Source organism: Psammomys obesus, unplaced genomic scaffold (assembly GCF_907164565.1).
Source record: "Psammomys obesus unplaced genomic scaffold, mPsaObe1.curated_primary_1811, whole genome shotgun sequence".
Classification (NCBI taxonomy): domain Eukaryota; kingdom Metazoa; phylum Chordata; class Mammalia; order Rodentia; family Muridae; genus Psammomys; species Psammomys obesus.
In genome coordinates, this window is record NW_026590859.1 from 3,121,219 (window position 1) to 3,142,569 (window position 21,351).

A 21,351-nucleotide genomic window follows, 5' to 3' on the forward strand; every position below is an offset into this window, starting at 1 on the left:
CACACACACACACACACACACACACACACACACACACACACACACACGTATTTGTATATAAATAATAATTTGGACTTAAGGATTCCTTTTTTTAATTATTAGCTATTTTATTTAATGTTACTCCATGTACATATATAAAGAGAGAATTCATAGTACAATGACTGGGAGTGGGCCTTCTCTTTCTGCTGTGGGTTCAAGGGCTCAACGTTGGGTTTGTCAGGCTTGCATGGACAGTGCTTTCACTCATGGATCCATTGTTCTGAGTTACTGTTCACAGAGGCAAGCAACTGCTGTCTTGGAGAGTTCAGCTGTGGCCTCTACAAAAGGATTATGATCCTATCGGCTTGCTGAGTGTGTATACCCCTCATAGAGCCAGAGAGTCAAAAGACAATCCTGAGTACCCAGCTACTCTATGCCTGTTATAAACAACTCCTCCTTAAGTGTAAGAGTGTACAGGCCAGGAAGAATAGGGGAGGGCTTCTGTCTATGTGGCTACAAGGAAGCCCTCATCCTTGCTGGATATGAGCTTTTCAGAAGTGGCCTACCCGTTTAAGTAAACTTCCACTTGTGTTTTATAAAGATGTTCCCAAAACTCATTGGTTCTCTAAAATGAACTTTTGTAGAACCATGTCTCTGTCACTGAGACCTTACGGGGAGAGGTAAATGTTGTTTATGTCTCCCCTGGGAAGGAATTTTTGCAACAACCACTTAATGATTTCAAATATTCTCTATCTAAAGGAGGTCTCTGGTAATTCTTCTAACTTGTAAAACTATACTGGACTAATTCAGTAATATCATTAATAATATAAAATAATGTAATACAATGACATATGTTCTTTTATTAAGACTATTTGTTAGTTTGTGCAAGTGCATACTCTGTTAGGATTTATATATTTTATATATATAAGTATATATATTTATATATTTAGGATTCCTCAGTCTTTAATCACAAAAAAAATTATCCATTGCTGACAAGTCAATTCTCATATTAAGAGAAGATTTTGATGTCGCAAATTTAAATTTTTTGAATAAATATAAACAGTACCTAATTAGTAAACCTCTTAATTGGTCTTTCCTGCTAAGGAAACAGCATTTCTTGCTATAAACCTTAAATAAAATGAAAGTCAAAGTCTTGATTGGGAATGTAATGGACTCTACTTTGACCTCCAAGAAAACGACAAACGTAAATAACTCCAAGTATAAATTATGTAAGCTTACATATAAAGAAAAAAACTAGACATTGAAACCATCTGCTTTTATAAAGACAACATAAAAGTCCAAAGAAAACAGGTCCTGTCATAATTTTTCAGTGAAACACTCATCATCTTTACTAGACTGAATTGCTTAAAAAATTTTAAAGTACACACACACACACACAAATATATATATATAAAGAGTAAAAACTGAGAAAGCTGCTCACAGTGGCAGACAATGTAGTGTCTTAGAGTTTCTATTACTATGATGAAACACCATGACCAAAAGCAAGTTGGAAAGGAAAGGGTTTATTTGGCTTACACTTTTATATTGTTGTTCATTATTGAAGGAAGTCAGGACAGGAACTCAAACAGGTAAGATCCTGGAGGCAGGAGCTGATGCAGAGGCCACGGAGGGGTGCTGCTTACTGGCCTGATCGACCTGCTTTCTTAGAGTGTGCAGGCCCACCAGTCCAGGGATGGTACCACCCGCAACAGTCCCCACTGGTCACTCACTGCTGGATCTCATGGAGGCATTTCCTCTTTGATGACTCTAACTTGTGTCAAACTAACATACAAAACCAGGTAGGACACCATGTGAGATAGTTTGAATAAGAATGGCCTCTGCCCCCATAGGCTCATATATTTGAATGCTTAGTCACCTGAAAGTGGCACTGTTTGAAAGGATTAGAAGGATTAGGAGGTGTGGCCTTGTTGGAGGAAGTGTGTCACTGGGTGTGTGCTTTGAGGTTTCAAAAGCCCATGCCAGGCCCAGGCTCATTCTCTATGCTTATGGTTCAGGATGTAGCTCTCAGTTACTGTTCCAGCACCTCTCTGCACGCCCCTATGCTTTCCACCATCACAATAATGGACTAAACCTCTGAAACTGTAAGCCAGCCTCCGTCTGAATGTTTTCTCTTATAAAAGTTGCCTTGATTAAGGTGTCTCTTTACAGCAATAGAACAAGTGGAAGCCGAAGGATTTGAGTTTGGTTCTCAGCACTCATGTAAAAGGCAAATGTGGAGGATGCTTATAATCTCAATGCTGGGGAGATGCAGAGAAGAGCATCCCTGGGGCTTGCTGGCCAGCTAGTCTAGCCAAATTTGTGAAATCAGTTTCAGTGATAGACTCTCTCAGAAAATAAAGTGGGTGGGTAATTAAACAGATACTCATATCAACCTACTCTCTCTCTTTCTCTCTCTCCTGTGTGTGTCTGTGTGTGTGCATGTGCATGTGTGACATCAAAGGACAATTTTTAGGAGTCAGTTCTTTCCTTTTATGTGGGTTGTGGATATTGAACTCAGTTCAGGTCATCAGGTTTGACAGCAAACGTCTTTACTCATTCAACCATATCATTAGGCCCAAAGAGGCATTTTTAAACTGGTATTCAACTTGACAAGAGCCTATGAAGTAATGAATCAATCCACTAACTATTCATACTTCTCGATATAAACTAATATTGATTCATGCTTATAAAACAAGAGGAAAAATTATAATTCTTCCACCCTTACAGTTTTAAATTTATCTCTTATGAAATTAGTTTTAAAATGTGTCTAGATTTCAAAATTTTTTATATCAAAGAATTATACAAAATTACTCAGGATGGGCTGGAGAGGTAGTACTGTGGCTAAGAGTACTTGCTGCTCATGTAGAGGACCAGAGTTCCATTCCCAGAACCCTCATCAGATGACTCTTGGCTGTCAGTAACTCTAGTTCTGATCGGATACCTTCTTTTGGAATCCACAGGCACCCATATGGATGTGATATACATTCACACACACACACAAAGATGTAGAAATTAAGTAAAATAAAAATGTTTTAAAAATTACCCAGGCAATTAAATCTAAACAAATTAATTCAAGTCTTATAAAAGCAAACACAACAGCCTCTCTTTGATCCACATGACTACCTAATGTTAAGCTGATGCTCAGTCATCCTTAGCAAACTGGCACTCGGACACAGCACATTTTATACTCATCATTTGAGTCATTCTTTGAGATTTAAGACCACTTAAGCACCTTGCATGCTTTCAAAATAATTGTTACAAGTGTAATTACCATTATCAGTGAGACTAAAAACTGTTGGCTAATTGGATAGTTGTGTTTACAGAAAGCCAAACAGTATTTTTTTTTTCCTACTCACACAATTTTAACATTATTAATTTTAGGGACAAACAATACATTTTATTGTAGGAGCAAATGCATCTACACAGTAGTAGGTTTTTTTTTTTTTCTTTTAACAATTTGAGATTCTGAGTATAAGGAAGGATTAAATTTACTTCACATCCCAGTAAGATTATACCCCTGCTTTTCAGATAAGAAAAACAGATGATACAATAACTAAACATAGTTTCTTTTAATTTTACCTTATTTTCTGACTTACCTGGTGATTCAAACTCTTTAAAACTAATTAACACCTTACCTAATTCTTCCCTCAGGTTTTGCCAAAACTGTTTCGCTAGAGGAGGCCTAACTAAACTCTACCTAACTGTGAATACTAACTTTATCTGTTCTCTCTTCTGCAAAGTTGCCTATGTCCACCAGGTACATGTTGAGCTCAACCTCAAACATGGCTTTCATTCTGTATGCACACACTGTGGTGATCTCATCTCTCACCAGATAATGGACTGCTGGCTTCTGCAGAAAGGTAGAGGAGTCATTACTTCTTTGTTGTTGTTGCTTTGTATTTTGAAACAGGGTCTCTCTACATAGCTCTGGCTGTCCTGAAACTCACTCTGTAGACCAGGCTGGCCTCAAACTCACAGAGCTCCGCCTGTCTCTGCCTCCCTTATGCATAAGACATCACATCTGACGAGTCTTTATTTCTTACGGTTACTCTTGACTATTAAGCAATCAATGATCATCTATTGTTTTGTTTACTTACTATAGGGTCATATACAAACTGCAATAATTTGTATGCTATTAATTTAGTTTTCAAGGAACATAACTTCTTTATGTGGATTGTGGGGATTGAACTCAGTTCACGTCATCTGGTTTGATAACAAATGTCTTTACTTACTCAACCATATCATTAGCCCCAAAGAGGTATTTTTCCTTAAATGATAAAGACCAAACATATTTTAAATCTATTCGATTTATTAACTATTTTTAATTATCAATATAAGGATCACAAAATCAACAGTTCAAACACTGTCTTATCAACACTAGACACTATTCCAGTAATTTATCTTTTAAAGTCTTTAAATTTTCTTCTTGGGGTGACCCAGAATTATATATTTGTTCATATTAAATCTACACCAATGTTTTAAACCACAGTAAGATACTTGAATCAGTGCTTCTAGGCCCATGCCTGCAGGACAGGCACCTGAGGCATTAAGGGGGCTTACCGGTCCTTTGTCCTGTAGGCACATCATCAATGTGCACACATCTCCAGTTGCTTGGTGGTTCACCAACATCAGTGCTTCATCTTTAGTGATTGCTTTAATATCTTCCCCCCATTCCATCACTATAAGAACAAAACATTTCAAAATTGTCATTTTAAAGATGTTTCTGTGAGTAGAAGCCTTTTATTAGAAAAAAAAAAAAACTAGACAGTAATGCTGTCTTCTAGTTAATACTTTTGAAAGTTTGCAACTAGGTTTATTTCCTATAAAACTGACAATGTTGACAACATTTTAAAGTCCCAAAATATCCACTAAAATATTAAAAGATCATATTTTTTAATTTATCCTAAATTATCCAAATAATTAAAAATATATGTAGAAAAGATTGTTTATTACAACTTTGATGTTTACTAACAGGAAAATAAATAAAGATAAACATTCATGGAAAAAAATTATAGTATTTCTACTTACAAATATCCCTGTACTGCCCAGAGTTCTGTCATGGTGTAAACATTACAGTTATTGTATAAGGTCTCTCTGAGAACCTGCAGCCCTAGGGCAGGTGACAGAAACTAACGCATGACATTCCGTGACTGGTCGTGGAAACAGTCAATCTTCCACACCTTTCTCTGTCCTTCCTTGTCTGACAGACAGTAAGAAACTTCAAAAAAAGTCTTGGCACAAATCTAAGGAAGGAATGCTGTGCAGACAAGCCTCCAGGGGTTTTACCACCCACTTTGTTAACATCTGGAATGCGGTAAAGTCCCAAAAGGACTGAGCTCTGAGAGCTGCACATGGGAAGTTCCTAGAGGGCTCTATGCTCTTCCCCCAGACCTTGCCCTGTCTATCTTCCCATCTTGTACCCTTTGTAATATCCTCTATAATAAGCGGTCCCAACTTCTGTGAGCCACTTGAGCAAATTAACTGACCCTGAGAAGAGCAACCAGTCATACACACAGGTTTAAAAGGGCAATAGTAATAAAAACTGCATGGTGTTAGCATAAAAACACAAAGGTTGACCAATGAAATCGAATCAAAGACCCAGAAATAAACCCACACATCTACAGATATCTAATTTTAAACAAAGAAGACAAACTATATAATGGGAAAAAGAAAGCATCTTCGACAAATGGTGCTGGTCTAACTGGATGCCTACATGTAGAAGAATGTGAATAGATCCATATTTATCACCTTGCACAAAACTCAGATCCAAATGGATCAAAGACCTCAATATAAAAAACAGATACATCAAATCTAACAGAGGAGAAAGTAATGAAAAGCCTTGAACTCATTGGTACAGGAGCAAGTTTCTGAACAGAACACCAACAGCTCAGGCACTAAGATCAGCAATTAATAAATGGAACCTCATGAAAGTGAAAAGCTTTTCTAAGGCAAAGGATGCTGTCAACAGGACAAAACAGCCACCTACAGAGGGCTATTATCCAAAAAAAAAAAAAAAAATATATATATATATATATATAAAACAAGAAATTTAACACCAACAAACCAAATGATCCAATTAAAATGGGGTACAGAGCTAAACAGAGAATTCTCAACTGAGAAATCTCGAATGGCCAAGAAGCACTAAAAGAAATGTTCAATGTCCTTAGCGATCAGGGAAATGCAAATCAAAATGACTCTGAGATTCTATCTTACACCCATCAGAATGGCTAAGATCAAAAACTCCAGGGACAGCACAAGCTAAGGGGAAGACTCCTCCATTGCTGATGGGAGTGCAAACTTGTACAACCAATTTACACTGTGAAAATCAATTTGGAGGTTTCTCAGAAAAATTGGGAATAGCTCTAACCTCAAGACCCAGGTATACCACTTCTGGGCATACACCTAAACGATGCTCTATCATACCACAAGGACATTTGCTCAACCATGTTCATAACAGCTTTATTCATAATAGCCAGAATGTGGAAACAACCTAGATGGCCCTCAACCGAAGAATGGATAAAGAAAATGTGGCACATTTACACAGTGGAATACTACTCAGCTATTAAAAACAAAGAAATCATGCAATTTGCAGGCAAATGGATGGAACTAGAAAAGATCATCCTGAGTGAGGTAACTCAGACCCAGAAAGACATAGGTGGCATGTACTCACTTATAAGTGGATATTAGCCATAAAGTACAGGATAAAAATACTACAATCCACAGACCAAAAGAAGCCAAGTAGGGCTGAAGGGAAGATGGTGAATCTCATTCAGAACAGGAAATAAAACAGACATTTGAAGTAGATGGAGGGAGGGACCCAGATGGGAGAGGGGATTGGAGATCAGATGTGCAGAGAGGAGGGGTGGAGTGGTGGGGTGGACTAGGAGAGAAGAGAAATCTGTTGGAGGCAGGCATCTCTGGGATGGGGGAGGCTTCTGGAAATCTATGCAGGTGACCCTATCTGAGACTTCTAGCAATACAAGTTAAGGAGCCTGAAGTGGTCACCTCCTATAGCCAGGTAGGACTTTCAGTGGAGGGAGAGTGACACTACCCATAAAACCTTAAATCCAAAATTTGTCTTGTCTACAAGAAGTGTAGGCGTAAAAAGCAGAGGTTGAGGGAATGGCAAATCAATGACTTGGCCCAACTTGAGACCACCCATGGGAGAGAGGCAACACCTGTCACTACTAATGATACTCTGCTATCCTTGCAGATGGGAGCCCAGCATGTGTTCTGTGAGGCTTCATCCAGCCGAGGATGAAAACAGATACACATCAGGCGTTAAAGGCAATCAGCCAGGGTTAAAAGAACACACACCAGAAAGCTTGAGATGCTTCTGGGCTCTGTCAATAGAACTCACACTTTCTGCACACTAGGGACTGCCATTATCACCAAGCTACATTCCCCAACCCTTGAGTTGAGTTTTGTTTTTCTACTATATCTGCGAATCAACTGAAGGAATAAAATTGCAAGTTACTTAACATATTGAATTCTAGACTATTGATACCATTCATCAATACAAGATGACTTCTAGACTCTTTCATTTTACTGTGCAAGAAAATATCCAAATATCTCAAAACCATATATTTTCATGTTAAAGGAAGAAAACAAATTAAATTAGTTTAAAACCACTAGGTAGAAAACCAATGCCTCAAATTTTACTTATACATTCTAAGAAAAGGTAGATTTACAAAAAACAATGAAATTGTCATCGGTTTTCAGCTGTCAAGATTCTACAGAGAGGCTCCCCTGTTCTTCAGATGCTGGTGCGAGCAACGCGAGGCCAACTGTTCACTTTCACCATCTCCATACAAGGACCTTGAGCCTGCTGTGGGTCACGTCTTCAGGTGACAAAAGAATGAGGAGGCCTGAGGCACCCTCTTCATACTCCTGGCGTCCCCCTCTTTCACTCACTCCTTCCTGTTACCACAGTTCACTCTAAGTTCCTATAGACGGTGTACTTCTTCATACGTGCTCACTGAGAAAAAGGTGCTACTGATTTTTTTTTCTCCTACTAAAGCCAGTCAAGTAAGGCATCTTTTGTTTCATATTAGCAATGCTAAAATTCCATGCTCAAGGAATTTCTAACAGGGTAAACATATACCAAGTTGTGGTACCCACTGAATTAAGATGTTGCAATTATACTATCAGATGCTATAGTTTATATAAAAATCTCTGTAGTGTCTATAATAATGTTTTAATTTAAAACTTTAATTAATGCCCTACAGAAGTTACATTAGGAGATGATCCCATTTGTTCCTTAAAAAGAGAGGTAGACTCCCAGAGAGCTCAGTCTTTTGCAAACTGCAGTAGCGCTCCAGTTCCCAACTCAGCTTAGGTGACATACTCACTTTGCTGATACATATTCAATTGGGGAAGTAGATGTGGGTACATGTTACTTGCATGGATGTATATACGTATTTGCATGTATGTATGTATATGTCTGGCATGTATGTGTGTGTATATACATTCATTGGATATCTTCCTTGATCATTCCCTATTTTATTTATTGAGTTGGTGTTTCTCCCTGAATTTGGGGCTCTCTAATTCCAGCCAATCTAACTAGCCACCTTGTCCCAGGTACCTTCTTTCTTTGCTTACTGAGTCCTGGGATTATAGGTGGCAGTTATACCTGTCTGGGTTTTTACATGGGTTCTAGAGACCTGAACTTTAGTCCTCATGCTTGACCAGCAAGTGGGCTTTACCCACTAAGCCACTCCACAGTGTGGTACTCTTTAAAAACAAACAAACAAACAAACAAACAAACAAACAAACAAACCATGTATGTGGTGGTTTGAATAAGAATGGTCCCCATAGGGTCATATATTCGAATGCTTCATCAACAGGGAGTGGTACTACTTGAGAAGGATTAAAAGATTAGCAAGTTGCAGCCTTGCTGGAGCAGGTATAGCCTTATTGGAAGAAGGGTGTCATTGCCAGTGAGGTTTCAAAAGCCCATGCCAGGCCAAATGTCTCTAGCTTTCTCTTGGCCTGTGGAAAGGATGTAGCTGTCTCAGCTACTGCTGCAATGCCATGCTCCCTGCCTTGATGAAGATGGGCTAACTTTCGGAAACTGAAAGGAAGCCCCCATTGTGTGCCTCCTCCTATTGCCTTGATCATAGTGTCTCTTCATAGCAATCTAAGACACTCACTTTTGCATACATTGCCAACTTCAGAACTGCACAAACCTTTTACCAAGTAACTCACATGTAGAAATTCATCCTATAGGTACAATTAACTATGTGCAAAATGACATGCACAGAAAGTTACTCACTGCAGCTCTGCAAGGGTACAAACAACAAAAGGGGAGGCTAGCCCAAATTCATTGAAACAGAAAGCAGACCTGTGGTTTCCAGGGACTGAGCCAATGAGAAATTGTTTTTCAATGGACACAGTTGGCCCTCCTTACCCATGGCAGACTGGTTGCAGAAAGGTACTGAAATCTGTAGGTGCTCCAGTTCATTATAGCAGTAATATAGTATTTGCATACGACCTACATGTGTACTCCCATACACTCTAAGTCATCTCTAGACAACTTAAGATATAAGCCATAGAACTACTATTGCACTGTTCAGGAAAAATGAGAAGAAAGAAGTTGACTGAACCTGGAGATAGAGAACCTACAGACACAGAGGGTCAATTATTTAGTTTCCGTTTTGCAAGATGAAAATGTTTGGGGACTTGGTTGCACAACAATGTGATTACACTTAATAACACTAACGCATACTGTTTGGTTTTTGTTTTCCTTTTAAAAACTATTTACATATTTACTTTGTGTGTGTGTGTGTGTGTGTGTGTACGCACATGTACAATGGTGTGAATTTGGAAGTCAGGGACACCTAGTAAGAATCGGTTCTCAACATATGGGTCCTGGGAATTTAGTGGTATGGGCCTTACTCACTGAGCCAGCTCAGTGGCCCCAAAGTATACTCTTAAAAATAGTTAAGATGAGGCTGAGATGGTGGTGCACGCCTGTAATCCCAGCACTTGGAAGACAGAGGCAGGCAGATCTCTGTAAGTTCAAGGCCAGCCTGATCTACAAAGTAAGTCCAGGATAGCCAGGGCTACACAGAGAAATCCTGCCTCCAAAAAACAAAAAGTTAAAAAATGGGACTAAAGAAATGGCTCAGTAGTTAAGAGCACTTGCTATCCTTGCTGAGTGAGGAGCTGGGTTTGATCCATAGCACCTACATGATGATGAAAAACCGGCTATAATTTCAGTTTTAGGGGATCCAACACCCTCTTTTGGCTTCTGTGGGCACCAGGCATTCAAATGACATACATACATACATACATACATACATACATACATACATACAGATTAAAACTCAATATACATAAATAATAAAAACAGAATAAATCTTAAAAATAGATAATAGATAGCCACACACACTTATAATCCAAGCTATTGGGAAACTGAGTCAGGGGGATCAGGAGTTCAAAGGTATCTTTGGATATATAGTGAGTTTGGGGCCAGCCAGAGCTGTTCCATGAGAACCTGTCTCAAAAGAACAAAAGCAAAACATGTTTTGAAACTAGAATGCTAAGTTTTATATTACAAGTACTTTTACCACTATTATGATTTTTTTTTTTTTTTAAGAAGAAACCGGCTAAACAAGTAATGCTGTATCTATACGATGGGCTCCTGCATACCACAGCATTAGGTCCTCACAGAATGGTGTCCTGCAAGTAGAGCAGGCTACAGGACAGTATGGATGCAGGATACACTTGCTAATGTTCTAAGGACAGCATGTCAGTGTAAATGACACACATTGCTCTGTTCAGGGTGTATCAGCTGCTGTTAGGTGTTACGGAGATAAAATAAAACATTTCAAGTAATATTCTAAGGTAAATGGTTTTAAAACTCATCTTGGTCTTATAAATATGGGCTAAGAGGTAATGTAAAAAGTTTTCTGGTCCCACATCTATATAAATGTATATTACATAAAAATAGGCATTTCAGCACCAAAATTCTGTTAATGCAATCTCTGTCTGATGAATGGAAAACAGCTATCCCAGGCCCGCACAGAAGAAATGCAGGCATGTGGTATAACGTCAAATAAAAATAAGTTTTTATGTAACTGTATTTTGTCAGTCACTTTTATGTAATAGAGGTAAATCAGTAAGTATTACTGGTGTAAATATCAGCATGTAAATGAACTCAGGTTCTCTAACATGGATATGTGGATGGTGGATGAATGAGTCTGTACATATCTGTGCAAGCTTCAAGTGTGTACACACATGTATGCAAGTGTGTGGAAGCCAGAGGCCACAGTCTGGTATATTCCCCAGTCATTCCATCCTGTATTGTAAGAAAGAACATATCATTGAACCAGGAAGGTCATCAGTTGGCTAAGCTGGTGATAGCTAACAGACACATGCAACCACACCTAGCTTCACTCAGAAGGTGAAGATCTAAACTTAGGTCCTCAGACTTGCTCAGCAGGCACTTTACTGACAGAGCCATTTCCCCAGCCCTCATGGATGGCTAACTCTTCTCTGAGTTTTACAGCTCTCCAAATTCCATATTCACTCTGAAACTGCCCATCAAATTAAGATGAGGCCATACTGGATTAGAGTGGGCATTAAACCTAAATCCAATGTAATTAACATTCATATATATATATATATGATTGTTTTGCCTGCATTTATGTATGCAGCGCATGCCTGGCTGGTACCTGTGACAATCGGAAGTGGAGGGTGTCAAATGCCCTGGAACTGGAGTTACAGGTAGCTGTGAGCTGCCACGTGAGTGCTAGGAACTGAACCTAGATCCTTTTGAGAAAACTGCTGAGCCAACTCTCCAACCCTGTAAATAACATTCTTTTAAGGGGACACACCCACCTACCCACCCACGCATCATATGATAATAGGAGGCAGTAGTTGGGTAGTGGGCAAGCACCAGAATCCAGAAGCAGCAGCAAAGGGTCATTTACTTCCTTTCAAGTCTTGAGACTCTAGAGAAAACAGCTCTGCTGACACCTTGATTCCAGACTTCTGGACTTCTAGAAAGATCTTCCTTCCTTCCTTCTTTCCTTCCTTTATCCTTCCTTTTCTCTCCTTCCTTCCTTCCTTCCTTCCTTCCTTCCTTCCTTCCTTCCTTCCTTCCTTCCTTCCTTCCTTCTTTTTTCTCTTTCAGTTTTCAGAGATAGGATTTCTTTGTGTAGCACTGCCATCCTGGAAACTTATTCTGTAGACCAGACTGGCCTGGAACTCAGAGATCCACCTGCCTCTGCCTCCCAAGGGCTGGGATTAAAGAAATCGACCACCACTGCGTAGCTCACTTTTATTATTTTAAGCCATCTAGTTGGAAATTCTACCAGAAAACCACACACACACACACACACACACACACACACACACACACACACACAGACACTTTACTTCATAGCAAGATCCTGTCTCTCACCAACAAACAACAAAGAACTCCCAGAAAAGCCAATGACTCTGAAGCCACTGTTGTGACTGGCAAAAAGGAATTATTTTGGAGAGAAAAGGCTGCTTGCTATGCATCCCTAAGCCCCTTTCAGAAGACCTGTAGCCATGGCTAAGTGTCTGCTGCTGTGATAAACACCATGACAAAGGGTAACTTGAGAAGAAAGAAATTTCAGCTTACAACTCTCACTCCATTGCTCAGTGAAGTCAGGGCAGGAAGTGAAGCGGAATCATGGAGGAATGCAGATTCTGGCTTATTTCTGGATTTCCCAGTTGTTTTCTTCTTTTATGTTTGTGTGTGTGTTTGTGTGTATGTACACACATGTGATACAAGTACCAGCAGAGGCCAGAAGAGGCTGTCAAATCCCTGGAATTGAAGTTACAGATGACTGGGGACCACCATGTGGTGCTGGGATTCAAACCCAGGCTCCCTGGAAGAGTAGCTAGTGCTCTAACTTTTTGGGCCATCTCTGCAGCCCCTCAACCTGCAGGGGTGACACATCCCACAGTGAGCTGGGCCATTCCACATCAATCATTAATTTTAAGACAATACCCCACAGAGCTGCCCACAGGCCAGTTTTATAGAGGCATTTCTCAATTAAGTTGTGTCAGGCTAACAACCCAACCAGGACACTAATACTACATATTCTTTTACCACCCTATACTTTAGTCATTAATAATGCTCAAACATACTGTAAAAATTAGTAAGGTAGAAATTGATTATTTCATTGAGATAACTGGATACATCACTTTTGAAATCTGTACTGGCTCCTTTTGTGTGTCAACTTGACACAAGTTAGAGCCAGAAGAGAGGAAGGAGCCTCAGTTGAAGAAATGCCCCCATGAGATCCAGCTTTAAGGCACTTTCTCTACTAGTGATCAGTGGGGGAGGGCCCAGCCCATTAGGGGTGGCACCATCCCTGGGCTGGTGGTCCTGTAAGAAAGGTTCTATTAGAAAAGCAGGCTGGGCAAGCCATGGGGAACAAGCCAAAGCAGCACCCCTCTACGGCTTCTGCATCAGCTCCTGCCTCAGGGTTCCTGTCCTGCTTGAGTTCCTGTCCTGACTGCCTTTGGTGACAAACAAGCACGTGAGTGCAAGCCGAATAACCCCTTTCCTCCCCACCTTGCTTTTTTGGTTATGGTGTTTCTTTACAGCAACAGAAACCCTAACTAAGACAAGTTGGTACCAGTACAGTGGGGTATTGTTATAACAGGCCAGACCACGTTTTTGAGAGGATTGTGGAAGGACTTTGGCACTTTGGGCTAGAACCATTGAATGTTAAGAGTTCAATGGATGTTCTTTAGGAGCTTAGAAGATAAGAATATGGAGAGCAGAGGGGCTGGAGAGATGGCTCAGCAGTTAAGAGCACTAGCTGCTCTTCCTAAGTTCATTTTCCAGCTCCCAAATGGCAGCTCACAACTGTCCGTAATCCCAGTTCCAGGGGATTTGCCACCCTCACACAGAGAGGCAGAACAGCAATATAAATAAAGTAAGTTTAATGCCTAGCTCCCACATCACACAGCTCGGAGCTGTTTGCATCCCCAGTTTCAGGGAGTCTGACAGTCTCTTCTGGCTTGCACAGGCACTTGCACATTCGTGGCGCATACACAAGCAAGCAGGCATGAACATACGCAAAATTTAAAGAAAAGAGTAGAGTTATATTCTGTATAATGAGGTTCTGCCAATCACGAATCATATATATAAATAAAATGGAAGTTATTATATAGCTTAGGTCCGCAGTTCTCAACCTGTGGGTTATGACCCTTTTGGCAAACCTTTATTTATCTCCAAAAATATTTACATTACTATTCCTGACAGTAACAAAATGACAGTTATGAAGTAGCAACAAAAATAATTTTGTGGCTGGGGGTCACCCCAACATGAGGAACTGTATTAAAGGGTTGCAACATTAGGAAGGTTGAGAACCACTGGCTTAGACTTGTATCACCTAACTTCTCAAAAAACATTTCCATCATTAAGCAACCCATAATTATTATTAGAAATCTAAGACTTTTTATAAAAGTTAAAGAGGAGATTAATGACAAGGGAAGGCTCCCAAGCAAACAGGAAGGAATGGAATCCAGACAAAGGAAGCGGCTCTGAGAGGAGGGGTGCCCTACACTACAGCAGCAGAAAGAGGAAGAGGGCAACGTTAAGCCCCAGGAGAGTGCTTTGGGAGCAGCCTTATTAGAGAAGAACACTCTCAGTACCAGCTTATGAACTACAGAAAGCAACAGACAGACACAAGAACAAGAGGGAAGAGAGGAAGGTGGTGGGATGTGGGAGAGCAGAACTTCTGAATTAGACAAGTTGGGGAAGCCGTTAAAACCAAAGACAGAGAGCACAATGTGTGCAATCATACCAAATTAAATACCCATGAGATCTTGCACAAGGAAATTAAATACCCATGAGATCTTGCACAAGGAAATTCATAGTTGGAGTTAGTGTAGTTCCTAGTTTGAGGCTTTGATCACATCACCCAAAACTGAAATATAGGAACAGAAAAGAACATAGTAAGAATATGACCAAATAAAGAGCAAAGCATGGTGGTGCAACCCAGTACTTGGGAGGCAGAGGCAGTGGACCTGCCTGAGTTCATGGCCAGCCCTAGCCTGCACACCAAGCTCCAGGCCAGGACCAAATGAAAAAATAAGTGCATTCTAATACATCTAGCAAAATTTTTCTTTTTGGGACAGCTTTCATCCATATTCTCTCTATTTCTAAAAGAAGCATAAAAGACATATACCTCACCTCCCATATTATTCTCATTTACACCTAAGGAGCAAACGTGACTCCTACAAAGTAATAGCATAATTAAGCATCACAAATCTGACTGAAACTCAAGTTTATTGAGCCCTCAAGCCAAAGCAAAGATCGCTCATGCAATTACATTATTAACCATTTAACTAAAGCTGAAGGATGGCATAATGGGCTTCACTCAAAGACCAGCTCCAACCCTTTAGATATATCAACCCACTGAGTATGTTATTTAACCTCCCCATTGCTCAGTACATAAAGGGTGAAGTGGCTTCTTTTCAGACTTGTTCTCAATGACATAAGCACTTGCTAGAAGGCTGGGCACACTAAGTAGTCAGCCACAGCAAGTCTCTTCTCTTACGGGAAATAGTAACAGTCTTTTACTATTTACTCACCTAACTGCAGGATGGAAGAAAAGCTTTTTCTTTTAAAAATAAGCCCTAACAAAAGATTAATACTTCCTAACAATATCAGAGAAAGTAATGCAAAGAGCAAACAATAAATTGAAGAATCTATGGTCACAAGAAAAAATGTCATTTCAAGATTAATTCTAAGAGGATGAAAAACATGACTATAACAGAGATAAGCAAGACTAAAGAAGTCCTATGACTGCAACGTATCACAGACATACATACCACTGAGCAAACCCAGAGCCTTTGGGATACGTGTGACGACTGAAAACAGTGAGAGCACACGAACAGGTTCTGTAGGAAGTTACCTCTCTTTCTCCTATGTAGGTAGAAGTCCTGGAATGTATGGATGCTACCTTATGTGGGTCTTAAAGGGCTTATCTTGGAGTATCCAGGTAGACCTTAAATCCAGCGACACTTGATCTTTTATGAAATAAGAAAGCAGGGTGTGGTGTCACATACCTTTGATCCCAGCACTAGGGAGCCAGAGGCAGATGGAGCGCTGAGTTCAAGGTCAGCCAGGTCTAAGTAAAGAGACTCTGTCTCAAAACACAAAACCAAAACAATCCATTAATAAAGGAGAAAGAAGATGAGGGCTCAGGAGATACCTTAGTCAGTAAAGTACTTGCCTCACAAGCATGAACCTGAGTTTTGACCTAGAACCCACACACAGATAGCAGGTATGTTGCGGAATGCTAGGGAGATGGAGAATAGAGAGTTCTTGGGACATGGTGGCCAGCCTGTTTATCCTAAATGATGAGCTCTAGGCCAATAAGGGACTGTATTGATGTTGATGCAGCAATAACATCTGGGGGGGGGGGGAGCATTTGCAGTGTTTGGCCATGATAACACCTTTATTTGAATGTTTAGTCTCCACAGCTATAAAAGAATAAATGCCTGCTGTTTCACAGTTCTGTAGAAATGTACTACAGCAGTCAGAAGAAACTAACAGAATTAGTAAAACAAGACATGAGTTCTCAGCTGTCTCTGCCGAGATGCCTTTCCTCTGTTATCATAGTCTCTAAGCCTCTGAAGCCATAAGCCCATAAATGCTTTCTTTATAAGTTGCCTTGAATATGGTGTTATCCACTAGCAATATAGAGCTACCAAGCCTAAAGATATTACATGGGTACTTAACTAACATTTTAAAAAATATTTCTGAAGAATTTTTATTGACAAAATGCATATATAAACATATCACTCTGAGATACAACTCCACTAATGAGAAGAATGTAATTCTTTCTTGGGCAACAACACTGTATTTAATTACACTTTAAAGTGTTTTGTAGTATCAGATTGAATACAGATGTTCAACTGTAAAATATTCTTAGGTGGGCAGGACTTAGAAAATAGGAAGTGAGCTGGATTAGCCCAAGGACCACAGCCTGCCAACCTTGGCTCTCAGGTAGAAGGAAGAACACAAATCTCTGTCCTTAAGCAACTGACACCTTTCAAAGAGATAGGAGCAGGAAGTATGGAATGAGGCAGAGCAAGTAGATAGTACAGGAGTTATTCTGAACCTTACCAAGCACAAACATTCCTTCTAATGCCAAAAGTAAAATGGGTCTGAGGAGAGGGTGGTTGGTAATGTTGCAGAGTATTAGCACACACTCACGTGCCTTCCTAGAGAAGCACGATGACCAGCGTTAGGCTCCCAGCAGCCAATGACAGCAAAGCCTATATCGGTAGCTTCAGCTGCAGGGCGGCAGAGGCAGGCAAGCCTGTGGGCTGCTTACTGGCTGGGCAGTCTAGTCAAACTGACCAATTCCAAATTGAGTGAGAGACCCTGTCTCAAAACAAGGTGAAAAGGAAGCAAGAAAAACACCCTCTGGCCTCCATATTCACAGCTGCACAGGCACCTGCACACATATAAACCCATATGAGGTCATGCACAGGAACACACTCATATACCACACAGACATACATGTACACAAACCTGTATACAGTAGTTCTTTCACTAAATAGTAAGGGCTAAGAACCTAGTGTGGTGGTAGAGTATGTACCCTGAATGCCCTAGGTTAGATGATCAGAACAGAAAACACGCACACACACATACACTCCAGTCTATAATGCCTACAGTTTTTAAATTGATATTTCTTTGTGTGTGTGTGTTTTGCCTGGGTGTTTTGCCTGTGTGTCCTAGTACCTCATGCGTGTCCTAGGAGGCCAGAAGAGGGTGTTGGACTTCTTGGGACTGAGTTACAGACAATTGTAATCTGCCATGTGGGTACTAGGGATTGAACCTAGTCCACTGGAAGAGCAGTTATTTCGCCAGCCCTGAGCTACAAATGTTGCAGAATATGAGCACACACTCACAAGACCATTACTTTTTGTCTGCAGTGATGCTTATTGTGGGAATAGAGTCCTGACCCTCGGTGCACTGCAGGGACTCAGCCCAATGGATAGGAACCACAGCCACAGAGAAGATGCCAGAGAGCACCTGACAGCGGAAACTGGAAAGGAAAGGTGGAGACTTTCAAAGGAATGGAGACCACATTGGGCAGTGCAGGGCTGTATCTGAGGAGATGCAGGGCGCTGTGGGAGAGGAGCTTTACCACTTTGCAGTCTGGAGCAGGACCCCACCACAGAGCTCCAGACAGCTCTGCTCTGCCGCCAAGACTTGCTGTCCCAGGACTGAGCACTGACAGGTGTCCTCTCAGTCACGCCTCACTGAGAACAGTGTCTTAGTACAGAGCTGCAGCAGCAGACGGCCCTTCCCTCTATCAGGTATCACCCAAAATGGGTTGGGATATAGAATTTTCCACTTTAAAATGGAAAAAAAAAGAGCACCGTGGGGATCACCACAACAGGAGGAACTGCATTCGGAAGGTTGAGAACCACTTCCCCAGGTGATCTGACCCAGTTCCACAGCTGTAAATACCATTGACAATTCCCCAACTTCCCTCTCTGGCTCCGATTTCCTTCTGAGTTCCACATCCATGCTACTGCTCCACTGGATTTCTTTTTATTTTATATGTGTATGTCTGCGTGCTTTGCTCACATGCACGTCTATGTATTATGTGAGCATCTGGTGCCAGAGGAGTCGGAGCCCCAGCTACCAGACTTACAGGCTGAGGTTACAGACAAGTGTGAGCTGCCATGTCCTTGTAGAAATCAAGAAGTGTTCTTAACCACTAAACCATCAACTTTCAAATATGGAACCCTGCAATGGCTTAATATGTGTATTCTGATGTTGGTTTTCCAGAAAATTTTTACAATTTTTTTTGTTAAACAACTCTTTTATGCAACACGTTTTGATCATGTTTTCCTCACCTAACTCCTTCCAGATCTTCTTCATCTCTTTCCATCCACTCAACTTTATATTTTCTCTCTTAAAAAAAAAAAAAAAAAAAAAAAAAGCCAGCTCCTCCCACCTCCAAACACCCAACTTTATGTTCTCTCTCTCAAAAAAGAAAAAAGAAAAGAAAAGAAATACAGGAAACTACTTGAACACAGAATTCTCCTTGTCTTAGTCAGGGTTGTATTGCTGTGAAGAGACACCATGACCACAGCAACTCTTATAAAAGAAAACATTTGACTGGGGCTGGCTTACAGTTCAGAAGTTTAGTCCACTATCAGCTTGGGGGAAGCATGGCGTCATGCAGGCAGACACGGTGCTGGAGAGGGAGCTGAGAGTTCTACATCTTGATCAGAAGGCAGCAGAAGTAAATGCCACACTAGGCCTAGCTTGAGTATAAGAGACCGATATATACTATGTCATGCCCAGAATGATCCACTTCCTCCAACAAGACCACACCTCTCTTAACAGTGCCAGTCCCTACGGCCAAGCATTCAGACATGTGAGTTATGGGGCCATTCCTAGCCAAACAACCACACCCCTCAAAAATCTTTCTATCAGAAATCAGTCTAATTCAGGCTGGCTAGCTGGCTCAGTGGAAGAAAGTGTTTGCCACGTGAGCCTGAACACCTGTGTTCAAATCCCTGGAACCCATGAAAGGAGAGAGCCAACTCCAAAGTTGTCCTCCGAAGGCAACTCCTTTTTTGTTTTGTTGATATAGGGTTTCTTTGTGTAGCCTTGGATGTCCTAGACTCTTTGTAGACCAGGCTGGCTTTGAAATCACAGAGATCTGCCTGCCTCTGCCTCCCCAAGTGCTGGGATTACAGGCATGAGCCACTGCGCCCAGTGGTAACTCCCTTTTGAGTTCCTGATTGCCTTCGGGGAGCTATTTCTTTATTTCTCAATAACTTTGCTTGCTTGCCTTAAAAAAAAAAAAAAGTCCTCTGACCTCCACAAGCGACCCCCATCATACACACATACAGAATAACAAGTTAAATTACAGAAATTGATCTTAATTATACTCTTCAGTATTTTATTAGTCAGTAGCTTTGCTAACTGGTAGCAGACAGTCAATAAACATAATGCATTATCACACAAGATACTTTCACAACTGTTATTCTGTTTGACAAGAGTAACAGCAACACCTCAAAGCTCCTAGTGAAACACATGACTAGTAACTGCCTTCTCGGTGGAGACAGAAAAGGGTCACTTACTTCAATCATGTATAGTAACTCCAAAAAAACCCCACTACTCTAACTCACCAAACGGGGTATGTGTGTATGTGTGTGTTTTGGTTTGGCTTTTGGTTTTCAAGATACGGATTCTCTGTGTAGCTCTGGCTGTCCTGGAACTCTCTCTATAGACCAGGCTGGCCTCCAATTCATAGATCCGCCTGCCTCTGTGTCCAGCGTGCTGGGGTTAAAAGCATGTACTGCTAGCCTTACCACTTATACATAAGAAAAAAAGTGGGGTTTTTATTGTTGTTGTTTGTTTGTTTTTTAACTTTCGTCTTTATTTTTGACAGGGTCTCATTATATAGCCCAGCTTCAGCCTTCTAAGTTCTGGGATAATAAGTATGTGTTATCCAGAAGGATCTTGTATTACAGAATTAAGATACTTCCAGGATTGCCAGAGCTACATAGTGAGACCCTGTCTCAAAAAAATAAAACTAAAATAAAACAAACCAAGAAAGGCATGGGTGGCACACACCTTTCATCCCAGCATTCAAGAGACAGATACTGGGAAATCCCTGAGACAACCTGAGTTCCAGGTTCAACAGGTAACTCAGCCTCAGTAAATAAAGTAAAAAACAGCCAAAAAGACACCTGAAGTCAACCTCTGACATCCATACACACCCCACACACATGCAAAGAGAGTAAAAAAAGTATGTTCCCTTCCCTCATACACATAGAAAAAATAACTCAAAATGGATCACAAAACTAAACGTAAAAAGTAAATTCTTTACAGAAAAAAAAATAAGTTTGCATGACCTTGGATTGGGTCATAATACTAAAAATACAATAAAGCAATGAGAACTAGATAAGGTATCCAAATTTATAGTTTTTGGGGTTCTTTGTTTTTTGTTTTCTTATTTAAAGACAGGGTCTCATTGTGTAGCTCTGGCCTGGAACTTGCTATGTAGCCCAGGCTGGCTCATACATGCTACTATTAAGGTGTATGCCACCATGCCTGGCCCCAGAATTCTTATAGCATGTATTCGTTGGTGTTTTATTGATATAATAAAATGCTGGAGGCAGGCTAACTTTGTAAAGACATGCTCACCACTTTGGAGGCTCAAGATCCAGCCAGCATGGTACAGGCAAGTCTCTCCACCCTCCCTTTGCTACCTCATGGCCAACTGCAATAGCAGGAGAAAGCAGTCACTTCAGTAAACAGGATGCGGGGAGAGATGGGGTGGAACCAGATCAGGCTTTCAAAATAACCCTTCCAAGTTCAGTCTCGTAGTAAGT

At 40.7% G+C, this 21,351-nt stretch overlaps 1 protein-coding gene across 5 annotated transcripts in view; it reads right to left on the minus strand.

The window, feature by feature from the left end:
* Positions 1 to 21,351, minus strand: part of Lpgat1 (lysophosphatidylglycerol acyltransferase 1) — a 117,180-nt gene that overhangs the window by 29,695 nt on the left and 66,134 nt on the right. For all 5 annotated transcript variants that reach the window (XM_055609144.1, XM_055609146.1, XM_055609145.1 and 2 more), the window contains one exon: positions 4,540 to 4,658. In XM_055609144.1, the coding sequence (XP_055465119.1) occupies positions 4,540 to 4,658 (119 nt within the window). The remainder of the gene's footprint in view (positions 1 to 4,539; positions 4,659 to 21,351) is intronic.